General features: G+C 37.6%; 2 protein-coding genes across 5 annotated transcripts; one reads left to right on the forward strand and one right to left on the reverse strand.

The window, feature by feature from the left end:
• Positions 1 to 2,957: 2,957 nt before the first annotated feature.
• Positions 2,958 to 19,002, reverse strand: sclt1 (sodium channel and clathrin linker 1). Its single transcript, XM_004538856.3, has 22 exons — positions 18,896 to 19,002; positions 18,440 to 18,487; positions 18,140 to 18,207; positions 16,920 to 16,972; positions 16,699 to 16,771; positions 16,378 to 16,433; positions 15,840 to 15,975; positions 13,890 to 14,012; positions 12,242 to 12,307; positions 11,443 to 11,513; positions 10,882 to 10,972; positions 9,434 to 9,525; positions 9,050 to 9,227; positions 8,799 to 8,897; positions 6,996 to 7,067; positions 6,785 to 6,859; positions 6,501 to 6,643; positions 6,195 to 6,387; positions 5,569 to 5,765; positions 3,971 to 4,049; positions 3,298 to 3,393; positions 2,958 to 3,128 (listed from the first exon to the last, which is right to left on the reverse strand). Exons 2-22 carry the CDS (start codon positions 18,471 to 18,473, stop codon positions 3,069 to 3,071), a joined length of 2,055 nt encoding a protein of 684 aa, XP_004538913.2. The 5' UTR covers positions 18,474 to 18,487; positions 18,896 to 19,002; the 3' UTR covers positions 2,958 to 3,068.
• Positions 18,515 to 25,678, forward strand: lg6h4orf33 (linkage group 6 C4orf33 homolog). Of its 4 annotated transcripts, none has more exons than XM_076885210.1 (6): positions 18,515 to 18,656; positions 19,639 to 19,832; positions 22,133 to 22,193; positions 22,293 to 22,344; positions 22,424 to 22,623; positions 24,000 to 25,678. In XM_076885210.1, the coding sequence occupies exons 2-6, from the start codon at positions 19,652 to 19,654 to the stop codon at positions 24,094 to 24,096; spliced, it is 591 nt and encodes a 196-aa protein (XP_076741325.1). In that variant the 5' UTR covers positions 18,515 to 18,656; positions 19,639 to 19,651; the 3' UTR covers positions 24,097 to 25,678. The 4 variants fall into 4 exon arrangements, with proteins under 4 accessions (XP_076741325.1, XP_004538915.1, XP_004538916.1 ...); XM_004538858.5 differs by lacking the exon at positions 18,515 to 18,656 and adding an exon at positions 18,985 to 19,110; XM_004538859.5 differs by lacking the exon at positions 18,515 to 18,656 and adding an exon at positions 19,122 to 19,305.
• Positions 25,679 to 26,242: the final 564 nt, after the last annotated feature.

A 26,242-nucleotide genomic window follows, 5' to 3' on the forward strand; every position in this document is an offset into this window, starting at 1 on the left:
TGTTGTCGTGTGTAACAAACAAATGTGTGCAGAATATCCTGGGAAAGATGATGCTCTTGGACTCCAGGTAAGCTTCTAGACACTTCTGTAGCTCATTAAAAGAGCATTTTCCACTAAACAGTCGCCAACAGATCTGTTTGGGATATCAACAAGGCATGTGTGCTGTCTCAATATATTCACTTGCATAAATGCATATGTTTTCATGTTTCTTTCTCTTTCAGCATTAACATGCCTATGCCTAATTTCTATGCATTCTGTTTGGTAAAATACCACACTGTGTGGCTGCTTTAAGGTCATTGGGTATCTTATTAACTTTAGCCACAATCTCTTTCCAGGACTTCCCAACCTTGAGAAACATATTTGACTCAGCAGGCAGTTGCCTCTTGATGTCTTCAGCCAAAAAGATACCTAGGTATAACCAGTTTCTTTGGCATGTGAGCCAATCATCCTGGAGAGAAGGTAATAAAGGATGGAAAATAAGAAATAGATAAGAAATAGATTGGAACAGAAGACAGTGGGGACAATGTGAGCAGACAGAAAATTAAGAATGTATTGGAAATTAATAAAAAGACAGAACACTGTTACCACAGAACTGTTCCATTACATCAACTACTGAACTCAGTGAACTTTGAAAATGGATATATTTTGCAATTTTGTTTTTTTTCTGTAGCCACTAGGGAGAGCTGCTGTTTAGCATTTAAGGGTAGAGTCAATGTGAATCAAAGCACATCTGCATTTAAAAAGTATACAAGCCTTTACTACTAAGACAAGAATCACTTAGAGCCAAATTAAAGATCAATCTATTCTTTTTTTTATAGCCTTTACCAATGTTTGGTTAAAGAGGATCAGCTGTCTTAGCAATTTGTCCACCCTCTGCTTGATGCGAACTACAAAGCATGAAGATGCTACTGCACACGCACAGATAATGCTGTCATCCAGGAGTACTTTCACACAAAAACAAACACAGAGGCACGAAGGATACGCAATTACAAATCTGAAACAATGCTGCTGTTTTACAATAGCCTGCATAAGAGTGCTACGCATTACAACCTGGACATCCTCTGTGCTTCCCAAGATAAGGATATCTTTGGAGGTACCATGAGACAGCATAGTAAACACGTGTGTTACTCATTAGAAGTGCTTCATCAACATGGGGTAACTATAGGGCATTTCTTGAATACCTTTTTGTATCCATGTATATTCTCCTATAAACATTAATTTTCTGAAAGAAAGCTGGCGTGTCTGATAGAGTGCTAAATGTGACTCCGCAGCCAAAACAGCTCTGTTTAGTAGAATGCAGGAAGAAATAGCCAACCTGCCTATGTATGCACCACTAAAGTTATTACCATGAACCTATCTGCCAAGTAGGTTATGTTTCTGGTAGCATTTTAGTGAATTCTGATAAAACCTTGCAGGGGCATAGTGTAGTCATGTTAACAGTCCATTAAAATTTGGCTTACAAAATTTCATCTGGGATTAATAAAGTATTTTGTTTCTGATTCAACCACCAAGGTCTTCAAGGTTAATTCATTGAGTTACTCATTGGAAATTGACAAAAAGCTGTATAACCTAGAACAGCTACGCATGTTTCTTTTTCAGCTATTTATTTATGAGTGACTTATGTATGTATTTATATATATGTATATATTGTACTATTCTTAGTTAGTGTATTGTCTGTCTTGTCTTAATGTTGGTTTATAATGGAGCACTGTAACAAAAAATAATTTCCCCCAGGGATCAATAAAGTATTCTGATTCTGAAACTATGATTCTGTGTTGTGTATTGTCAACATAAAGAAAATGATTTGTAATGTAATGACCACTTAAAACTATCCTTAAAATTAAAAATTTGTATTGCAACATTTACAAAATGATGATTGGTATATGTGGATTCTAAGTATCACATTATAGTTTGCATCCAGACCTCTGATCTCACTTTAACATTTCATATCTGCCCTTCTTCCAAGTTGACCCCAAAATGTGTTAGATCTTTTAAAAAAAAGTATTTTCAAGAGAACGAGATATCTAGTTACTTAGAAATTTACTTTATATATTATAATAAGTTTAACTTATTTATGTCCAGTTACTTACAAATTAATAACTATTATCCATGACCTACTTGTACATGTCTATCTGTCAGGCTACTCTTATCCGATTTTTAATGCACTACAAAAATGTTAAAGTATTTTTAAAAAGAACAAAGAAAACAAAATGAATATATAAAATTTTTAATACTAATCCCTTAAAAGTAAATACTGCCCAGAGTGAGCTGACTTGGCAGAAGTTTCCTCTCTCAGAGTGCGTCTTGTTTGTTTTATTGGTTATGTTAACTGTGCCCTTGCTGTGTTTTACACCAAAGGTTTCTGAGATCAAGAAACATTTGAGTGGCTTTGATTCATATGTGGGTGCAAAACAGAATATTTAACAGATAAATGTAAATGCAACTTCTACTACAGTTTATATAATATTTGTATAATTACTGATATGAAGTCCACACACTTTTGAGATAATGTATTAGGTTATCTTTTCCCCCTCATCTATATGTTGCTGAGAAGGAATTAGAATTTGTATTTCATCTGTAAAATTGCCCTAAGGAGTTGTCATTTAATATCTGCAGATGCAATTATAATAGTGACTTGTGAGCCCATGAAGACAATTTGGGACTGGACATTTCATTCAATCAATCAGTAATCTTTGTCGGTATATTAATTTCTCACAGCTAATTTCTCACGGTACCCATCTTGAAACACATCCAGGAAGTTATTTTGAAGAAAGCGCTTCACTTTTATTTAAATAGTTAGTGGAACATAAAAACAATATGCATTAAAAAAACGAGTCAAATCTGAGGGAAAAAAAAGCCTCAATATTAAAGTATCAACACTTTAACACATGACCACAGCCATTTTAAGACACAAAAATGTAAGTATTAATAAATCCGCCACACCCACACAAAAAAGATTATTTTAAATTAGTTTTATTTTTTATAACAAAATGAAAAATTCATTTTTCATATAGCATTGGTACACAAAAAGAATGGAAAACATGAAAGCAGTGCTTTCTTGTACCACATTAGACATGCTCTAGATCCACCGAGGCTGTTTTTCTTCGCTGAGATTGCAACCTATTCAGCTATTAGAAAAAAACAAAACAAAAAGTAAAATGAAACGAGCACAACCACAAATAATATCAGTTTTCAATCAGACAACAAAGGGATAGTAAAAACACATATTTCTCCTAGCACGACTCTCACGATGGCAGCCCATCACAGGGACCAGCACACTAGATTAGTTACCCATACCTGCTGTGAAGCAGTAGTTGCCCTTTGTTCCGCTTGCGTCAGCCGTCTCTGGAGACGACTAGTCTTCTCTTGATACTCCGCTAGCTGCTTCTCATACTGCACAAAACATGAATCAATTAGTTACACATGGAGTAAAACACAAATGTCTCAGTGTTAAACCTTTTGCTTTTTTTAAGTACTAAAGTGCCAAGGAACATATGGTGGAATTATCATTTTCCATTACCGCAGACACACTTGTTTTCAGGCTGCTGTTCACAGATGCAAGCTTTGCATTTTAAAAATATGCAAAATCTTGACAACATCAGTGCAATTCATTTGTTTCTGAACAAACCCAAGCTGTTTCAGTTCATGGTACATTCTTTAAATTATTCTTGCTGCATCTGTGCATTATGTGAGAAAAACTGCTCTCAAACATCAGGTTTGAGCTCATAAGATGAAAGCAAATTCTACAACATAAACTCCTAGAACTTCTAGAATCACTGAGTTGTTAAAGAGCGCTGACATTTTTCTTAGCTGCTGCGAAGGCCTGACATCTGCAGAGGCTAACACCTATTAACAGGCTTAAAGAAAAAGACAAAGTCATTCACATATAATACAAGAATTATTTGAGAAATGACCAGTTTCACTTTTCTCTTACAATAATCTCTAGTGTGTGTTTGTGTGTCGCTCAAACCTCAGAAATTGTGTCATGGTCAGTTTGAAGCTGCGCCTCCAGCTCACGTGAACGCTGCTTCTGTCGATTCAGCTCAGCCCTGAAATGAACATTTTAAAAAGACGAGTCCAACCATCTGTCAGTGAGGGCCAAGTCAACTTTTGTTTCAGCTGCTGTTGAAATGTATCTGTTACTTAAACTTTGTTTCACTGTTACAGATAAAACTGTAAAGTGTCAGACTGAGAATATTTCTTTACATTTAATTAAAACTTTTTATTTCATTTTGTAGACTGCTGTATTAAATATTTCTTTTTCCAATTTCATTCTTTTTCATTTTTTAAAACAACCCACTGTTTCAAATTTTTCTACAGTGGGTTGTTTTAAAAAATGAAAAAGAATGAAAGCAGCCAGAGATACAGGCAAAGTATGCTGTGTAAGGTGAAAGGGTCAGCTGCACACCGATGTTTCGAAACCAACTTTAGCTCAGTTATTGAGTTTCGACCTGCCCATTTGGCCCATTTATCAGCGTGGTCAATAGCGGCACCAGCAATGACCTACAGTTCATGGAAGCAATTAAGGTACTCAAGCTCCCATCTGAGTCATAACTCTGCCAATGCTGAACACAAAGAATGCACAGTTTTAAATTCAGCATGACCTATGCCTCACAGGATGTTACACCTGTGTTTGTTTCTCTCATATTTTAAGCAGATTTATTGCTATTTATCAAATAGTTGCTTGCAAATATCTTTTAAAATGTTAGTGACACAGGAATTCTGTAACAGATGTCAGTACATCTATATAAAAGTGGAAGAATACCTAATTTTCATTGAACCATGCTAAAATGTAAACAAATATAGGTAATATACCTCAACACCCTAAAGCATTATGGGAACTAATCGCTTTAGTTTTGTGTGAGGAATGAAAGAGTGTCAGGCAACAACTCCTGAGGTGCACAAGCACATAGTAATTACCCAGTCAAGTCACACTCACAGTTGTCAGTGTAGAAGAGTTTGTAAGTTAGTCATGTGAAAAAAGGTTTCACAGGAATACACAGTCCTAGAAGTGTCCACGGAAGAGGCTTTCTTCAGGAAACCTTAACAAACAAGCACTACTTTTTCATTCTATTTCTAATTATATTCTCATGAACTTTAACATGTGCCATGCTAACTAGAGCCTGCAGAGTTTGAGTTGTAGCTCTTGTGTTACTTTTTATTTCTTCTTTTTTTTTTAAATTCCAATTTTTCTGATGGTTTGAGCTCAGGTGAACTTGCCAAGGCATCCACTCCTTGGAAGACTGTTATATTATGTTAAGGCACACCTGACCACCAACCTGAGCAAACGTCTGCTTTTATATAGGTGGTCACACTTGCTGATCAGTTAATCAAGTGTACTTGACAACCAGCACGTGGCTGCTATGCTTTTATTTCCTATTGAATCAATAAGAGTGTACTTTGTTTTGTACAGGACTGGACAGAGTCCTGTACAAAGTCATGTTTTCTTGTAAGTCATCTGGCATTTAAGTTGTGAAGTTGTAACCCTTTAGTTTAAAAGCACATCTCTTTTTGTGCCCTTCTGTCCTTGCATTAGTAATCTTAAAAATACAATTTCAAAAGTCTTACTTAAGGGTCGTGATTTTAGTCTCAAATGCGTGGACCAGGTTCTTGGCCTCTTCCTTCCATCGCTGTGTACTTTTCTGCTGAGCTGTAAGAAGTCGAGTGAGATCAGCGCTAGAACTTCGACTGCTTTCCTCCAGCTCCCTCACTCGTGCATCCAGTTCTTGCTCCTTCAAGCTGTACTCTTGCTCCAACTTAGATACCTGAAGGGATGAGGTTATATAAAGTTTCAAACTCTTTTTAAATGGTCAAATAAATTATGTAATGGTACATTATCACTTGTGTGTAAACCCTGTTTTATGCTATATATCTAGCTATCCTACTACTGACAATGGCTTTTCAGCAGTTAATCAAAAATATAACACTTTATTATTCCACTTTATTTAAAGGACCATTTCACAGATTTTACACATACCTCAGAAATTATCCCAGACAATGTCATGAGGCTAGAAAAACTTTTAATTAATTAACCCTTGATTTTTTTTTCTTAAATGCAGTAATTTATTAGGCAGGGTTGCAATTTGTTATCGTTATTATTAGAATGCATTATGGGAACTCCAAGACACATAGGAAGCCCAAATCTCCCAAATTTAGATTATTAATCATTATCGATTCTCATCCTTCCCATTTACCTGTTGCTTGGCCTTATTCTGGACTTGCAGGGTGGCTTTGCGCAACTCATCCATCTCCTTGCGGAGCTGAAAGTTCTCCTGCTGCAGTTGCAGCCGCTCTTCGCTGACATCGATGCAGTCATTGCGGGCTGAAGCCAGAGAGCTCTGCAGGCGTCGCACTTCTTCCTGGCATCGTGACAGCTCCTCGCTATACCTACGGGTAAAAGATTGGAAGAAATAATGAGCAAAGTAAAAGCAGAGCACTAAACCTGATGCGCAGAATACTTACGGATCAAATAACGAAGAGCAAATCTATAGTGCACTTACTCCATCTCCATCGTTTTAAGTTTGTTCTGCGTGCTTTGCAGAGTGAGACTTATGTCTTCCCTCTGCCTCTCAGCATCTAGACACCTCTGATGAAGGGCATCAATCTTCCTGAACTCTGGCTCTGCCCTGCCTTCCTTATATACCTGACACGAAACACAGCAGACTATTAAAATGATCAGCAGTGCCTCAGCACATTCACAAAACCACATAATCAAACATCATCAAAACACTGGAACAACTTTTTGCAGTGTCTTTCCTGCATTTCCCCTGATAAATTCAGATACCTTCTCCAGCTCCTCCTCTACAGCTTTTCTCTCTCGTAGGGACCTTTCAATCTGAGACTCTTTATCTGAACACTCCTAGACAGAGCCGGAAAGAAGAGGAGACAGGAAAAAATGTTGGTAGGAGACAGAAATGAGTGGACAGGTAGACGCTATAAAAGGATTTATGGTGATTTTGAAATGAGTTTGCCCTCTTAGTTGGACAATTTCTTACCAGCTGCAGTGCAGACAGCTCCTCTGCCATACGGTGGATTTGAACATTGCACTGTTTGCGAACATTTCCCACCTGTTAAAAGATAAAGTCATAAAGCTCAAATATGGGGAGTTTAGCTCCTTTGCTTTTCCTTCCCCTTAGACTGACTTTTAATGGTCACAAAAAGGCTTAACTCCTGAACTTAACCATCTGAGTTAAGTGCAGATATAAGGAAAAGCAGTCTGTGTTTAGACTTTTGCTTTGACTACTCCTATTTTAACTTTTCAATAGCACACTTGGTAACTTAAGGAAGAAGTGTCAATGCGTGAACAATATAGTCATATACATTAGTACACTGAAATCAAACTAGATTTGCTGAAGATTGAAACCATAAAAAGTCAAGATGAAAATAAACATCAAGCAGCAACATAGTGATGTATTTACTGACTTGATTTATGTATATATGAAACAACAGATAATAATGAGACAAAGGTCATAAAACAAACAGAAAAAACAATAACTATAGCAACCAAAAAAGAAGCAATCGCTGCAAATTCTTAATTACACTTTATAGTGTTGCCGCTACTATGATATTATGTGCTTTCCTTGTAATTCAGTGAATATGCTAAATCTTGCTAAGTCATCACAGCCTTACTTCCTGACAAGTCACTAAAAGTATTGAATACAAATGCCATCCCCATCAAAATCTCAAGTGAGAAAGTTAAAGTGAAAATTATCAAAAGCATTTTCTTCTTCACAGACATTTAAAGGACCATCAGGCCATTGTTTACATTTGTGTTACCTGCTTGCTTTTGTTAAACTGATATTCTTCACTACATAATCAAGAACAATAGCCTTAAACTATGGACATTTCTTTGTGTCACCTGCATATACATCCTTCCTGATGCAAGTATATAATGCACTTGCATATTAAAGACACATAAAAACAATACTGCAAACTGTCAAAAAACAGATTACATGCAAGCTGACTGTGAATACAGTTTAATTGTAATCTCTGGCCTCCATTTTTGAAAATTTCTTCCCTCACACTTATCAGTTCGAGTGGCTCTCATGCCTTCAGGTAAGTCTGAGGTCTGACTCTCAACTGTAAGTAATTCTTCATTACATGACCTTATCTTAAGACTGAACTGCCTTAAATGAGAATGAGGGACAGAGTAGATTAAGGTAAAAAAAAAAAAAAAAACATTGACCCACTTTGACTAAAATATTTAAACTTAAACTGTCTTCAATGACAAAATTACCTGTAAGCTAGGTAAGCAAAGGCATGTTAAAGGCAAAGCCCCATGATTTGGAAAAAGTCTAAAAGCATCACCATTTAATCTCTAGAATATCATCCCATGTTGAGGGCCAGCAAGAGACTAAGATGACAGCTAGTGCTTCAGTCATACCATTTTACATTAATAGGATTAAACAGTTGAAGGCCTTGATGAAAAAGATCCATTAACAGAGCATTAATCACCATGTCTCCAGGGTTACACAGGGTAAAGAGCAGGGCTTTGCTTTCAGCTTAGTGCCTCATATGTTAAAAAAAAAAAAAGTATGGCTAAGCACAAGGTACAGTTGGAGGTTGCACTTCTCCTTGTAAAACTAATTATGAATCAAAAACTTTGGTTTTCTTTCATTTTCAGAATTGCCATTTTCGAAAGAAAGCATACAGATTTGGCAGCAAATACCCTGATGTCATCTATTGCTTTTAAGTAATGATGCGACTTGCTTCAAAGTAGACTTTAGTCACACACGAATCAAATTACATGAGTGTATTTTTAGGAGAAGCATTCATCTAGCTATTTAGTAACCGTGTACCTCCTTCTTGGTGCGGACTGCAGCATCATAGATCAACTGCTTGATTGCTTCCTTTGTCTTTTCCAGCTCTTCTGTTTTCTGCTTCTCTCTTAACAGGGCCTGAAGTGAAAAGTAAAGGCAGATACAAATAGGCAATTGAGGAGAGATCTGAAAACTATTTAGAAGATGCAGTCGAATATGTCAAAAAGACGACTCTGCCATTTAAAACAAACGCGATAAAACACTGAAAGGTCCAAAGTAACTGCATTTACCTGGTCTTTGTGCAATGTGGCTTCTTCGGCCACTTGAACGCTCTCTCGAACTTTAGACAGGGCTTCATACTTCTCCTCTTCGAGAGTGGTGCAACGTGCCTGGAGTTCCCCCACCTTTCGCTCCCACACAGTTTGTTCTCTGTGAACTGCCTCTGCCTCCTGTGATGCAGCTTTTAGCCTGGGATTGCAGAAAAGAAAGGATACCCAGCAGCAGAAAGAAAGTCAGAAAACTATTGCTTGACCCCATAAACACTGAAGCACTGATGTAAAATTCCATGACTTTCTATTAGATCAATACGCTGGCAGTGCTTTCCTAATCTCAACCACTGTTCCATCTTAGCTGACAGCCAGCAAGTGAAAGCCAACAGTTTAACATGGGCTGACCTGGTCTCCAGCTGGCTCAGGGCTGCCTGAAGCTGCTGCAGTCGTCTGTCTGCTGCGTGTTCACGGCCCCGTGCTTCACCCATGTCCTCTTCCTAAACACATATGCATACAGTTAGGTCCAGAGTTTGGGACAAGGACACCATTTTTTTTTTAAATTTTGCCTCCATCCAAAAAGATCAAGATGTGACTGAATTACACTTTAGTAAAGTCATTGGATAAACTAACAATTTTAAATTTAAAAAAAATGGAGGGTTTTTTTGTACTTGAATGAAAATCATTTGGAGTTAATGACCATCTGAAGTCAATATTCATGGACATTATCAAATGCTGCATTTCCTCCCTTGAGATGCTCTGCTAGGCCCTTGCTGCAGCTGCCTTCAGTTTATATCATTTTCTGTTTTTTCATCAGTAACTTTGTTGGGTTGAGATCAAGTGACTGACTAGGCCATTAAAGAACACTCAATTTTTGTTACTTTCGCAGTGGGCTTTGTATCATTATCCATTAGCACAGTGAAGCACGATCCAGAAAGAGGATTTCTCTGTTCATTCAACACTGTATCAGCAATAACAACATCCCTAACTCACTTGTGATCAAGTTTCCACGGTGTTTGAGAGATGCTTCTGCTCATGAGGCGTTTTTTTTCCCTCCGTCATACTTTACCCTTTCATCATTCTGGCGCAAGTTAATCGTAGTTTCATCTGTCTAAACATTATTTTCAGAACCTAGCAGGCTCTTTTAAATGTTTTCTTAGACTAATGTGGGCTTCCTATACTTTAGTGTAACCAGTTGTCTGCAGCTTATTGTAAACCCTCTGTATTTACCGTCTTCCTCTTGATCATAGACTTTGACAGTGACATGCCTATGTACCTGTTTGAGAATCCTCTTGACTTGGTTAGATGCTATTCTTCAAGTTCAACAGTTGGAATTAACTTAACTTTTCATGTAATAATCAGGCATTAGACATTTGTGCAACTATATATAAAATTGTCAGTAATTCAGTTCAAACAGTTATTGCAGTACTTTTTTTAAAAGCCTTGAATTAAAGCTGAAAGTCTGCAGCGTTTGATTTAAAATTTAAAATCAAAGCAAAGACACACTGTCTAAACGTAGGGCCATAACTGTATCTGTCTTTCAAAATAGAGTTGTAAGTATGCAGGAATCTAATTTCAGATTATTAAAACAGATAGGCTGACATTTTTTAACTTGTCACACACAACTTATGTTGAAAAAAAAGGGAAAAAAGTACAAAATGCAGAATTCCAGCTTTAGTTTGAGGGATTAAGAAAAAAAAAAAACTATGCAGAGTGCAATATTTTCAGCATCTCAACTATAACTGATCAAATCAAGAGTCCTTTCATGCTCCTGAAACAAGTAAAGTATTGGTCTTTTTTCATGAATATTCATGAATTAGGCAAATATATGTATTTATATTTTCTTTTTTTCTAACCCGTCTCTGCATCTGTTCCTGGAGATTCTGCAACAGCTTGGTCATTTCATCCACTTTGGCTGTGGCTGTCCTCAATTCAGCTTTGGCTTGCCTACATAAGGACAGAGAAAGGAGAAAAAAAAAAAACCCACACAAATTAAATAGCAAATTAACTGTCAGCTAGAATTTATAGCAGCCTGTCTGGGTTACTGAAAAATATATTTGGACAATTAAAAAAAAACAAGAGAAAACAAAACAAAAAAAACCTCATTTTCTTCATTTTTGCTAAATGTCAGTTGAAAAGATGTCTTTTTGGCAAATATCAAGCTCACAGCTTAAAACATACATTTAAACTTTAAGACTTAAAAGAACTCAGGGGTAGAGATGTCGTGTTATTGGACACTTTGAGACTTTTACTTCACACTGCTCTTCCTCAAATATAACCTCCATTTATGAAACAACTTCAATTTACACAAAGTTACAGGACATGGGAGAAGGTGATTTTCAGTCCAGTGTAGCATGTTGTGTAGTAGTTACACACTAACAGAACATGACCTCTGATGGCAGCCAGTAGCCTGTTACCTGAGCTGGCTGTGTAGCTCCTCCATCTCCGTGCTCTGCTCTGTCACTGTCTTCAGGAACTGCTGGTTTGTCTGTGTGTGGCAAGAGAGACACGACTGCCATTTGTGTGGCATGATTGCAAACACAGCTCCAACATTAACAACATCCAAATCAACCTTGTCTCTAATACATTTTTCAGTGTCCTTTTACATTAAACCCCGAGGTGTCTCTGTCAGTGATTACTACAAAGCCAGTCACTCTCCATGCTGTGAAAGAAACAGGCTGCTTGCATGAACAGTCAGAGGGGGGAGAGCCTAAAGCTTGCCTTCCCATTAAAAATGCATTAGAGGGATATAGTATTACTATACAATCTCTTTATACAGTGTATTGTGACCAAGCACCTGGCGTGTGTGTATGTGCGTTCACAAGTTTTTGTGTGAATAAAAAAATCCACAATATTTTGTACTCCTTAATCTCCGAGCAAGGTTAAGCCCAAATACAGGTCAGTCGTGTCTCTAAATAAATAAATAATCTCTAGTGCTGAATTATCTGTGACTGTAGGATAGAGAGAGAGCGGCAGAGGGAGAGCAGAGAGTACGACTTAAAAAGAATCTAGTTAGAGGATTACCAGGTGAGCTGACAGTCAATTATACAGCCTGACAGTTCTGGGTGACTACAGGAGTGATTTAGAAAACCAATTCGCTTAGTTAAAAGATTAATTATTAGAGCAGGGTCAATTTCAGAGAAGTGCATAACATTTCAATACCGTGGCTAATTGGGAGGCAGCAATTTAACACACTTTTAATTAACCGTCACTTACCGATTCCAGTTTCTGATTGGCCGCTTGGAGTTTGTATGTGTGCTGCTGAAAGTGAACAAGCTGATCCTGTGATGAAAAAAGGGGCATTCATGTCAAGTTAACTAACAGTAATTACCTCATCCTTATATCCCACATTAACTAAGGCCAAAGTGCTCTAATTAACTTGATTACAATGATAATAGCGCCATCTAGCGGTGAGAGGTTATTGTTCTAATCAAGTTCTGGCTTTGCATTTCCATTTCAGAATACTGAACCTTGAGTAGAGATGGCACGATACCACTTTTTTATGTCCGATACCGATACCGATATCATAAATTTGGATATCTGCCGATACCGATATGAATCCGATATAGTGTTTTTTAATCAACAAAACTGTTTTTTAAATATCTTGCTGCATTTTGTATAAGTTCATACTCAAGTTTAAAACAACAACTACACTAAAGCTATTCTGTTATACCTGTATGCAAAAGAGAATATTTCATAGTTCAGCAATACTGATCAATCTAATAAACTTAAACCTACACCATCCTCCCTATTCTGGTATTTTAAAGAGTACTTAGCATAAATATTAAGCAACCTAACTAATAGGGTTCCAACTCCCAGCAACAACAAAAATAAATAAATAAAAAATAGGGAACCACCCCTCACGCTCCACCTCATGATGCTTAATCGACGTAATCAACCTTAATTTGATGCAGTGTGAAAAAAAATGCACAGAAATCAATTATTTTTCAAGAAATATTAAATAGATTCAACAGCTTTCTTCAACAAAATTGCAGACTGCACAGATGGTACCTTCCCAAAGGAAAAAGTACTATAGCTTACTAGGGTATATATATTAGACTTAATAGTTACTATATACAGTAATTGACTTCTATTCATTTTACATCAAATTAAAACTTTGGGTGTCAGATAATTAATTATTAAAAACAAGACATTTTAAATGAGAATAAGAAAGAAAAGTATGTCTTTGTGCCCCCTTTTCCCTGTTAATGCCCTATCGGCCCCCCTGGCTAAACTTTGCTAGATCCGCCCCTGCACAGCTACCAGCGTCAGCTACGTAGAAAAAGATCCTCGAGTAGAAAGTAATATTAAATACATTCTAACAACAGCTGATCAAGCTTAAATGTGCTGCTGTTGTTCAGCTGCTGGTTTCCTCTTTCTGGTGCAAAGTGGGCCAAAAGCAAACAAGAGACACGGACTCGCGACAGAAAAGCCGATCAGCTGATCATTGATCAGTTTCATGATTGAAGTAGCAGCAAGAAGAGGCAGTCGCTCCATATATCGCTTGTTAAGCTTAACGCAGGAATGCTTTACAAACATTCAGAGATGGACTTACACACTTGCTTTACTTATCTCGGGGATAACTTTGTCGGAGATGAAATGCCGGGTAGCTAGCGAAGCTCCACATGCTATCCAGACCACCGACAGGTCCCGCATGCCACAGCCGCTCTATCACGTGATGCATACTGCTCCGAGTGCTAACGTTCTGAGGCGAGTTACGGCGTGTTGCAAGTTTTGTGAGGTGCTTTCGTGATATTTAATGGATCGGATTACATTTTTTATTTTTCTCCGATATCCGATCCAGTAATTTAGGTCAGTATCGGACCGATACCGATACGTAATATCGGATCGGTCCATCTCTAACCTTGAGCTGCTGTCTCTGGGAGTCATGGATTTGTCCTTCAGAGATTGTCTTCTGGTAGACCTGCTGGAGGCGATCCAGCTCCTGGGCTGTGGTCTGCCACAGTTCCATGGCCTGCATCCGCTCCTGAACACGTACAGCAAACAATATCCACCCACATTTTGACACAGAGTTAACTTTCTTACTAGGAGTTGGAAGAAGAATACCAAACATCTTTCTGCATTCACAAGAGATCATTACTCCAGACACAAAAAACAACTCTTCTCCCTCAAAGACGACTAATGGTTTCTAAATAACGTGTGTTGCATCTTGTTAGCGGGATAACAAATCACCACTGAATCCAAAAAATGACCTGGGTTTTGTTCAGAATTATTAAAAAGTGCAAAAATGACAGCTTCATTAAAAGAGTGTGTGGAGCCGCTGGGAAAGGCTTTGCTGTCTTCAGTTATTAGTGCAAACGTGTGAACTCACTACTCAAAAAGAATTATGTATCATTTCCCAATGTTGCATATGTAAAAAAAAAAAAAAAAGAATACACAGACGGTACAAATGTTTAACTGTCAGAAAGCAATTCTGACAAAGCCAGAGTGGCTGTTTCCTTGTGCTCTCCACTGAATCCACAGAGATCAAAATAATATTGATCGTCTGATCTAACTTCCAGTCACGATGAATGTTCACAGCATCCAGCTAAATTCCAGCTGCACTTCAGCTCAGCCAAGGCCCTGTTGCGGTTTTAGTGTCCATACAAAATAAACATACCCATTAATACATTTCAGCTTCACAAACATTTATTCTGAGTGCTACTTAACAAAAAGAGAGAAAGCTTTATTATTGTTATAATATTACATTTTTAAGTCGATCACCTGAATATTTAGTTTAACCTGTATTCGAGGCGAATATGGCTTTTAGTTGGTCAGTGAATGAACAGACAAAACCCTAATACATCTTTGTAGCTCTCATACAGTAGGCAAAAAAAAAAAAACTAAGTGCATGTCTTTGGACGGTGGGAGGAAGCCGGAGTACCCGGAGAGAACCCACGCAAACACGGGGAGAACATGCAAACTCCTCACAGAAAGACCCGGGCCTGATGGTGGAATTGAACTCAGGACCTTCTTGCTGTGCGGCAACAGTGCTAACCACTGTGCCACCGTGCTGGTCACAAACAAATTTCAGGAATTAAGGAATTTGTTAACTTACAGCTTTTATGCAGAAAAGAACTTAAATGATCACAATTAACCTTACTGGACCAAACTGTTACTACAACCTTGGATACATGATTAAGACTACACCCTACTCTGATAAGCAGTACTGTCAAATCTTATCAGGATAAAGAGAAAAAGCCAGGTATTAAAGGAAGACAGGTTGGATAGTCACAGATTCAGTTTATAGCAAGATAACCTTTGAAGCAAAGACCTACAAGGAGTCTTTCTAATGACACAAGGTCTGTACAGACTTAAGCCACATCAAGCTGAAATGGACTGAAAAATAGAAGAAACAGCAACACGACGCAACTGAATAAACTTCTGTAACACAGTTAGGATGAATTTTCTAAATTCTTTCCTTTTTATAGCAAGAATTCTACAAATGTTCAGGGTTGAGCGAGTTGCAAATTTAGATTAATACACTTTACAGTTTAAGATGATTCCCTTTTCTAACGTTAAATAAGAATTCCTTCCTTAAAATATTGGCATTTCTTGACACCATGTGCTTGCTTTCAAGTTTTGGAAAACACGTACTGAAAAACTTTGTCAGCTTCTAATTCCTGGTGTTTAAGAACAGAAGAGTGCAGAAAAGACCTATGGATGTGTGACTTCAAACTCCAGGCTGATGGATATACACACAGGCTAGAAAGGCCCCACACACGATGTGTTTCTTATATAAAAAAAAAAAGAAGAAAAAAGTGTGTCTTAATCTACAAATGTTTAGACATATCAAACGGACATTTATGCAGACCTGTTCAGACAGCTGGACCTGTTCTTGGAGATTTTTGATGACCGCATCTTCTTCCAACGTGCTGCCCTCTACTCCTGAAGCTGTGGGCAGGGCATGAAGCTGCTTCTCAACAGACTCTCTCAGCTCTGCATGAAGCCTGGAAAAAGTATTCAGACTTAAGAGGTTATGTCACAAAAATAAATAAATAAATACATTAACAGCATGCATAGTTTTAAGTGCTAAATAAAATAGAACAACCTTCATAAGGTTAATTATTTAGCTGGAATGCAAATGGTCAAGATGCCAGAATTCTAATCAAAGCTCTAATTACTAGACAAATGAGCGCACTAATTACAGCAACCTGATTTGTGGTAGGTCATAGAAAATCAATCAGCCACTGAATGTAAAATAATTCAAGTAACAAATTCACACACAATACTGAATAATGCCATATCTTATGACAGGTTTAACTTATTGAAAATATTAGTACATTTGTCATGTTCTGTTGTGCAACCAACTTATTACATATTAACATGAGTGGATTTATATTTTTTTTTACCTTTCATTTTCCTTGACAACCCTCTCCAACTTCAATTTGACGTCTGTCATCTGTGTCTGTACGTGAACACTGAGAGTCATTGATAACATCCCGACATATTTAATGCATCAGATGACCAAGAAATCTCAGGATTAAGATATTTATTTCCCAGCTACCTCTATCAAAGTCTTTGACTTCTGAATTATCAGTTTAATAGATTTCAAGGACTTAAATCTATAAATCACATCACTTCATCAAGCACCCACCACCACACGCCTGTGTATTCAAACATTTCAGATGAAGGATGTTTTATTATTTCAGGATGTTGTTTTGTTGATTTACCTGATATCTCTGCAGCTGTTCAGTCATTTCTTCCATGTGCCGATCATACTCAGCTATCAGAGGAGCCATTATACTGCAACACAGACAAATGATGTTTCAGTACTGGGGGGGAAAAATTTTTTTTTAAATTTTGTATTCACCATAACTCTGTCTTGCTGAATCTCTAGTGAATGCTGTGTCTCTAACGTGTCTACAAAGTGGTATGAAACTGATGAACTGACCCTCTATCTGAGATCCAGGGCACAGGAGACTCAGTGCGTCTTTCCTCCTCAACCTAACAAACATAAGGCATGTAAGGGGTGAGGGCTAGCAGTAGTTAATTGTATCAAAAACGTACTTTTCTCAGTTCAAAAAAAAAAAAAAACAATCACAATTTTTTTTTATTGAAGATGCCAAATACTTGATTAATTTTAGATGAGCTAAACTAGCATAAGTTTTTAAGTTGAAGATCATTCTACTGTACACACACATGACTATGTCAGTACCCACCCAGACAATGCAGTAAATAAGTTCATAGATGATACCACTGTGGTGGGGCACATCTCTGGGGGCAATGAGACAGCATACAGAGCTGAGTTTGAGAGGCTGTCAGACAGGTGTGCGGACAACAATATGGGCCTCAATACCACCAAAACAAAACAGCTATAGTCAACTTTAGAAGAAAGAAGTCTGAGCTGCAGCCCATCAGCATCAATGGGGAGTGCGTGGAAATGGTATCCAGCTTCAAGGTCCTGGGTGTCCACATAGACACAGTACTCCAATGGACCTCAAACACCTCGGAGGTTATAAAGCAGACCCAACAGCATCTCCATTTTCTGAGAACCCTCAGAAAAATGGACCTTAAGTGGGAGCTGCTGATCATCTTCTACAGTTGCTCCATTCAAAGTGTGGTGACCTACTGCATCTCTGTATGGTTCTCTAGCTGCACAATGGCACACAAAAAGGCACTTCAAAGGGTCATTAAATATGGCCCCAAAAATCACTGGACATCCTCTTACATTCCTGAAGTTTAGCACTTGCTGCCTCAAGAGGGTATGCAGCATCCTACAGAATTGCACACACCCAGGACACCGGGTGTTTAATCTGCCTCCCATCTGGGAGGAGATTCAGGTTGCTGAGGCCGCGGAAAAAACAGACTCAAGGACAGCTTTTACAACAGGGCAATAGCCCCAGTCAATGTTAACATCTGACCTGATTGGTCATCTCTCTTTACTTTTTTTTTTTTTTTTTTTTGGGGGGGGGGGCAATAATGTGCAATAAACATTCATTCTTTAATTTATTAAGTCATACTTTTTTTGCACTTTTTAAAAATCTACTGTGTTGTGTTGTGCTTAGTGCCGAAATGGGACGGTTTCTAATTTCATTGTACTATAGTACCAAGTATGACTGTGCAATGACAATAAAGAGTTATCATAACCCATTTTATCTTATGTCTTCGTACCTGAGAAGATGTGGACAGAGCGCCGTGCCCATATTGATACTGGCTGAGAGCAGAATTTAGCCTGCGGACTGAAATGACACAAAAACGAGGACACTTACACAAAAAAGCATAGATGTTCTAGTGATCATCACAAGCAGAAGACTGTAAACATCCAAAAAATGCACGCCATATAATTGATTGATCTTTATACAGGGACCACCTATGGCTTAAAAAAGAAATTAACATAGAACAGTGTCAAAAACTGATGGATTAAACGGCGTAACAGAAAAATATGCATGTCGTTTCCAAGTTTCGTCTCACCTTGATCACGCAAAAACTCCAGTTCTGCCTCCATGCTTACGATGTCGTCTAAAGAGAAGCAAAAGAATTTGCACTGGCAAAAACGACCACCACTACCAAAACTAAAGACGAACACTTAAAGCCTGTCAAACCTGGCACCACTAATCTAGGGGTTCTTTTCAAGTTAACGTTTCGGAACACGAAGAGAAAACTGTCGTTTAAGAATGTACTAATTCAGGTAAAGATGACACAAAGCCGCTAGAAACGTTCACTACAAACTAGCTAGCTACCTGTAGTAAATTTGTGCAGCTCGTGTTAGCTAAAGCAGCTAATCAATCTCGGCTAAGCTAATCAAAACAACTCAGTGTTTTGATCTCTTCAACAAAACACCAAACACATTTTCCGAGACAGGATGCGCTTAAAAAAATACGCAAATGCATCGCATTGAAAATTTTAATTCATAATAGATGTTTTTACTTCAATCCTCGTTTCCGCCTCTTGTTTTGAAGTAAACAAACGGGGACCAATGGAAAAGAAGCTGTGCAACCGTAAAGTCATTCCGTCTGTACAAGAAACGCGAAAGGATGTTCCTTTAAAAAAAATAAAAATCAGGAAGCAGATGTAGAATACATTTGGAAGTCAATAATGCCAACTCTGCATATATAACAGTTTGAATTCAGTTGTTTGTTAAGGTATGATATATAACGTCATCACGTGAAAAGAGATTATGGTTTCTAGTTCGTCAGAATGTGTCACAAATAGTGGTTAAAAAATTGCTGGATAGACATTTCCATACAGCTGTAACCACATATTGCATGAAAACGTAATCAGCATAGAGTTGGAAAATATCGTCCTCTGCTTATCGTTTTACTCTCAGATCTTATCAAGTAAGTGTAATCCTCGGACGTTTGCTTTACCAGGAAAATGATTTTACTGTCTTGTTACTGATAACATTATTCTGTTTTACACAATTTGATAACAAACTGCGGGTGAATCAAAGGGTGAAACGCAGAGTATTTAAAGAAATTACACGCGCACTCGGAGCACTCTTGTCCTGTAGCCAGTGAAAACAAACATGGGGGTGACTCGTGGACTGCAGTTTATAACACTTTTCCACATTCTGCTATGCTGTGAATCTCTGTAAGTTTTGTAGCTTTTTTGTTCCCTGTGTCGCTGCTCACACAGCAGATTTTAAGACTGAGTGATTTTCTTTCTTTCAGTCCTCGCACGCAAATGCAGTTTGACATCGAACACACTTGGGACAGCAACCCTGTAAATCATGACCCCCTCAAAATCACCTTCTCTCCTGGGTTAGGAGGCCTGAAGGTGGAGGTGTCTGGTCCATTCTTCAATGACCCGGCTGCTCCTGCAGGGCCCCCAAGCCAGGCCTTCCCTGGACTGTGGAATTATGAAGGTGGGTAGATTGGTCTGTTGCTTCCATAGCCATGCAACCTTTCTTTTAACACAAGACACAAGCTTTTAGGGGTTTAGTCCGTGCAAAAAAAAAAACAAACAAAAAAAACCAAATCGATTTTAGTTCAAATAATGTGATATGAATTCATGATATCCTGAATTTTTAAATATAAATATTTTTTTATCAGAAATGCCAGAATGTCAGCTTAAAGCTCACAAAACTATTTCAACAACCGCCAAACAGGTAAAACAGCAAACGGTTAAAAGAGCCAGTAAAAAGATTCTGCATAAAGATGTAAACACAAAGCGCGACCATCGGGTCGTCCACACAGACATGTCGTCGGGTGCTGAAAGTCGACATCTCACAGATTCTGAAGCTGTCGGTTTCGTCACTCCAAACGAAATTCACAGAACCAGCAGCAAAAGAAGATCAAAACTATGCTTCATGTTTGAAAAATATCTTACCTTGGTTGTTTTGTTTCCACCACAATAAAATTACACTTCCTGCACAGCTCCCTCTCTCAGTGTACATTAAGAACAGTTTACCATCACAAATCTCTATTTTCTGAATTATTCGCTTGCTTATTACACATCAGTCTATCGTTGTTTACAGTGCTATCGGCCACTGTTTGTTTTTTTTCTTCCAAAAAGACCTCTGACAAGACCTGCTGTCAATACATTACAAAACGCTTAGCTCTGTCTCTAATAAAACCTCTGTAACTTTGCTCTGCTTCACCTCAATAGCATCAGGTAATGTTTATATGCTGATTTGTGGTTTTCTTCCATTTTTGTTCTACTGCAGAATATTTTTAAGGTGGTTATCTGCTATAAAAAGCCACCCCATGAAAATCTCCTTCATGTTTTTCTGTGTTTTATCCTCAGTTACTTTGACACAAAGGCATTTACTGTGATTCTTACACCTCTGATGAAGTCTCACAAGTGTCAGCTTTGCTTTTATTGCCTACATAGATATAAAAATATGGATATGTACTGATAAATGATCAGAATTATAATATTTCTGACTGAGTCAAAATTGAATCGAATCGGAATTGAAACAGTTATAGAAATCAGTGACGATACCCAGCCCTATTACAAAATATATAAATGTTATAAAATACCTTTAGCCTTACGCCCTTAATTTGTTTATGTATCAAAGGTAGCCCCATTTGCAAATTATTAATGTAAAATAGAATCTCCTTTTAATCGCTTAATTGGGTTTCATAATTTCAACTGTTTTTAAATGTTTGTTATTGACAGGAAAATGCATTCTGTTATATATATGCACAGTATGATTATTCATATTATATTAAATTAGAATATTGATGAATTTCATATATACTTATACAACATGAAACTAGTCCCATGAAACTGTTATCTTATTTTCTTTAACCTCAGTTTGGAAAACAAACCTGCTCACCAGCGCCTCTAAAACTCACAAATTAACATGTTATGTTTTATTTGTTTAATCTGTTCCCATTTGGCCCATCTCATATTAAACTGCTATATACAAAAGCTAACCAGCCGCTAGCTGAAGCGTAATATTTCAGAGACCTTTCCCTAATTGTAGCACAATTCTTTTAAACGCTTATAATTAACAAATGAGAAACAGCAATTATATAACCGACAAGCTCCAGACTTCATAAGGCTGATTCCAACGGAAATTCATTATCTTTAAAAAGGTCACATTTATGGCTTATTGTAATAGATTGTAGTATTGTACATGTGTTACTTTTATGGTCCCCATGCTTGTTGTAGCCGTAGTTACGGAACCATCAGTTATGATTATGTAATTTAGTCCCTAGGATGCAATTTTAGGCCCTTTGGCAAGCTGAAATAATATGAATAAAGTCTACTGTGGCTGAAGAGACTAGAGACTGTCTGTTTATGGGATCATTACAGTAACTGCATTATCATTATTATGGCGACACAGCAATTAAACCTCACAATGAGGCTGAGTAATAACAATTGGTTCTAATTGACCTCAAGTAAGTTCGATTTCCGTTTAATGAGCCCCACATATTTGGTCTCATTAATGTTACTTAATAGATTGGAAACCAACCCCATTATGATCTAGGTAGATAAAGAGCATGATTCTAGGTTGTATTTAAAAGTTTATGTAATTGTTATTTTTGCATGTTACTGTTAAAGTCTGAGTCAAAAATGAATGACCTGAATAATTTAATTATTACTTTTTTGTCTTTTTTTTTTTTAAATAAGTGCTGATAAGGTTAATAAGACAGTTAAAGCAGTTTATTAATGTGAGATTAAAAGTCTTATCTTCATTTTTCCATATCTCATCAGTTGTAGAGACCTTCTTCCTTGATAGTACTACAGAAAATTACCTGGAAGTCGAGTTTTGTCCGTGAGTACCAAGCTGAGCTCTTGCTCTGCCCATGTATATATAGCCATATGTTTATAAACAGTGGAACAATGACACATCTTCCCTGTGTTTTTACTTTAGACATGGACAACACCTGATATTACTACTGTCAGGAGCCGGCCAAGCATTCCTGGTAGGCTGCGTATGGAGGTATTCGTAGGGTTTTTTTGGGTTTATGGGATATTTCTTACATTTTTGATTTCTCTCTCCAGCAACAGCTTCCCATGGTATTTAACACCAAGATCACTGGAGACAGATGGACAGGTGAGGCTCTCATCCCTTGGACATACTTCCCTCCCAATGTCAACAAGATGAACTCCTACGCGATCCATGGCTCAGGAGAGAATCGTATATATGAGGCTCTTTATCCCATCCCCAAGGAGGAGATAGCCGAAGGACAAATGCCTAACTTGTGAGTATGCTGACTTCTACAAGTGAAGTTTGATGTGCCATAGGTCATGTGCACAGACATTTTATGTTATAGTGGTGCTGTCGTGAGGCACTGAGACAGAAAAAGAGGTTCATGTGCAAAATCACACCTTTTTTTGTATATTCTTTTAAAGGTACAGTAAGTCATTTTGTAAGAAATTTAAAAGAAAAAAGAATTTTACACTAATTCATTAAAATATTCAGAAAATACATACAAAATAAATAGGAGAGGCCGCCAGTTTATGGAAGCCATGGCAACATCTTGAAAACAGCAGCCAAGATAGAAATCGCCGTTCCACCTAATAACATGTTATATACGTGGCTAGAGACTGTCCATATTCATGGTATTACTATTAATTCAAATGTCATAAATAGCTCTTTCAAACTCCATAGGACTATTTAACATTTGCAAATGTATATTTTCATTATCGCTTTCTCCTCCTCTTCATCTGCCTTCTTCACCACTGTTCTCTCCTCCCTCATTTCCACCTCATTGTTTTCGTCCTCAACTGAAGTCTCATTTCACGAACTGAAATCAGTGCTCTAACACACAAAACATGCATAAACATGCTTATTTATTCTGGTTATTCTCCTTATAAGCTAATATTAATCAACCTAATGTAGGTTCTAAAAATTATGCTTTCCCAGTTGATTACATTCTCATATTGTATGACAGTTCATTTGCTATCTGTCCAACAATGTTAGATCCACTTCAAAGCAAGTTTCACTAATGCCGGTTACAGCAGCTAACTGGCAACAACAGCACCACTTACCAAGAGAAAAGTTCACTGAAAGTTCACTGACTCATATAACACTCCTTTCACAAAGTTTTACAGCCTCCACCAGGTTAAATAGACTAGGACACTCAGCATATTGAAAACTGAGTTAAACAGCGGACTGACAGCCTACACTCAAACTTGTTAAACGGTAGTCTGCAGCCAGAATTTTTGAGGTATCTTGGGTTTTAAAAACCTAAAATACTGCAAAAAATATTTGGCAAATTTCTTTTTTTTTCTGATTTATTGCTACGTGTTGATATTATCCAAATATTTTAAAATATTGCGCGTGCAAAAACAAATTAAAACATGTTTGTCCTACAGCAAACATAAATAATGCACTTGAATTGGGAGGGTTAAGGAAACAGGAAACTGCAGTCTACTGACATCTAGTGATGAGATTTTGCATACTGCGCCTTTAAGTTGTAAAACAGGTGTAGATCAAATGGTATTTATGTCCAATCCACAATCTGTACCTTTTAGAGTCACATTAGTCAACTTTGTCATTTCAAATTACATGTATATAAATGTGTATTTCACTACTTTATGCATAATATATTAAATTTGTCTTTCTGTCTTCTAGTCACCGGCTAGAGTATTTCAAAGATTTTCGCCTGCAGAGCATCATGGGAGAGGGTTGGGTCCAACCACCATCTGATCTATGGCTTGGAAAGCCTTAAGCTTCTCAGAAACACTCCTCTTTGCCTGTTTCATTCTTGCAGACACATATCCACAAAAATCCTCTAAAACAGCAGCAGGGCAATAGGATAAACCCTCTCTGACAGGGAACAAAGGGCAATCAATCTTTATTAGTTAATGATGTCAAACGATATGACATGAAATATGTTATCAGCTTGTCAGATTGCGTTAGTCTTCACACACATCTGTGCAAGCACACAAACATGCACTGCAAGATATTGGACGTCGCCACAAATTGCCTGAGCAGAGCGTGACCTACAACACTTGTACAGTGGAGGAAAGCGCACAGCTTAAGTGTTTGACTTCAGTGGGATAATTCCTTGCAATTCCTTGTGATTCTAAACCCTAAATGTTGAGACACTGATATTAAAAAAAAAGAAAAAAAAGAAAATGTGCGTTCTTTTGGGTTTGTCTTTATTGTCATTCCATTACTATGATTAATGTCCTTTATAATGACATCTTTTTACATACTGCTGCTGTCCTTTTTCTGTGATTGATGTCACTTTAATTTTATGTCTGATGTTTGATTATGTTTCATTCCCATGTCTGTAAAATAATTATCTGACATTTTGTGGTATAATCTTTTTCACCTTTTGCCTGGGGGTTAGATATGAAGATCAGTGTCGTCCTCATGTATAGATGCCATTTATGTGGCTAGATGGTTTAATTTCTGACTTCTTCCCAAAACTTTAAACTGCTCCAGTAACTTTACCAATATGAATACCCAGTTCCCTTCTTACATAAAACGGCTGTATGATATGGATCTTAGTGGCAGATAAATATTCATAATTAATAGCTGATGAATTTATTACTCTCATATATACACTCACTAGCCACATTATTAGGTATACCTGTGAAACCACTGTCAACTCTACTACTGTTTGCATTAATATTATAAAGATGTTTTTTCACCATATCAAAACACAAGAAAGGGTGAAATATTAAGAAATTTTATCTCTTTATTAAGTACAGAGGAATTTACTTTGTATAGGGTTGCATTAGATATGCATCTGTACCTGTACTTAAAAAAGTGTCAGTGAGTATATATATCAAAGACCCACTAACTCAATTTTCCACCCACTTTCTGAAGTGGAGATCACAGACCTTCAGATCTCCGACATACACTGACACACACAAACGGTGATTGGGGACTTACAGATCTCTGTGTTCTCTCCATGACCCCCAAGTCAGTCCCTCTTGCCCCCACTGCAGCTCCTTATAGAGCCTGCATATTTATCAGAGACTCCTTTCAGATCACTGACTGGCTAACCTCATCTCCTAACCCATAGATGGGGGGGGGGGATTGATTTTCATGTTGGCAGTGTTGCTCTTCACTGTGGCACCCCAAAAGCCTATATTGAGCCCTATCAGTTTTAATTGGCATCCTCGTCTTTGAAATGGGTGCAGTGATTAGGCTTGGAGAGCCCACCTCTTAAGCCTCATCCTTATCATCGCCTGCGGTGATTTGCCACCACACTGAACAATATTCACGAGCACACACATACACACAGAATGGTCACACTATGCATGAACATGTCTCACAAATAAAATGTTGACCTAAAATATGTTTTTTAATGCATTTTGACAAAAACATGCTCTTTCAGAAAAGCTTTGATGAATACACATGACTACGCGCACCCACCTGTGTGCAGGGCGAGGATGTGTGTCCACACTAAGATTTAAAACCAGTTCTCTCTAATTAGTGTGAAGAGATGAGAGGGGAGAGCAAAAGAGGTAGCAGCCGTTCCTCTACCTCCAAAGCCCCGGCAGACAAGCAGACACGGGAGCTGTCTTATCCCCCTAAGAATAAGAGACCAGCTCGCTCTAAAACATTCAACACCAGCTTAAGGGTGATTTTTCGTGTCAAAAACTTTCTGGTGATCACCCCAGACCCTACTTCATTTTTTTTTTGTCTCCAAAAGACGTGGGTCTCATTTCCTCAAGTTTAAAGAGTGTTTGAGGGTATGAATGAGGATAAAGTTGTGATGAAAAATAGAATGTGAGGGATAAAGGAGTGATCTCAGAACATGAAAAGATTGAAGAGATTGAAAAAGTGTAAACGGTAATGACTTTGCCTAGTTTTCCGAATTCTGTGATAGGGCTGCAGTATGGCTCCAAAAGAAAGAG

The sequence above is a fragment of the Maylandia zebra genome, linkage group LG6, assembly GCF_041146795.1.
Source record: "Maylandia zebra isolate NMK-2024a linkage group LG6, Mzebra_GT3a, whole genome shotgun sequence".
Taxonomy (NCBI): domain Eukaryota; kingdom Metazoa; phylum Chordata; class Actinopteri; order Cichliformes; family Cichlidae; genus Maylandia; species Maylandia zebra.

Excerpts from the sequence above, each read along its gene's own strand:
- sclt1 (XM_004538856.3), bottom strand. The coding sequence starts at position 18,473 with ATGGAGGCAGAACTGGAGTTTTTGCGTGATCAAG. Across the intron at positions 6,860-6,995 it reads AGCTGTCTGCACTGCAGCTG|GAGTGTTCAGATAAAGAGTC; the intron begins GTAAGAAATTGT and ends GGCTCTGTCTAG. Across the intron at positions 6,644-6,784 it reads TAGAGGAGGAGCTGGAGAAG|GTATATAAGGAAGGCAGGGC; the intron begins GTATCTGAATTT and ends GTTTCGTGTCAG.
- lg6h4orf33 (XM_004538857.6), top strand. The coding sequence starts at position 19,494 with ATGGGGGTGACTCGTGGACTGCAGTTTATAACACTTTTCCACATTCTG. Across the intron at positions 19,559-19,638 it reads CTGCTATGCTGTGAATCTCT|TCCTCGCACGCAAATGCAGT; the intron begins GTAAGTTTTGTA and ends TCTTTCTTTCAG. Across the intron at positions 19,833-22,132 it reads TGGACTGTGGAATTATGAAG|TTGTAGAGACCTTCTTCCTT; the intron begins GTGGGTAGATTG and ends ATATCTCATCAG.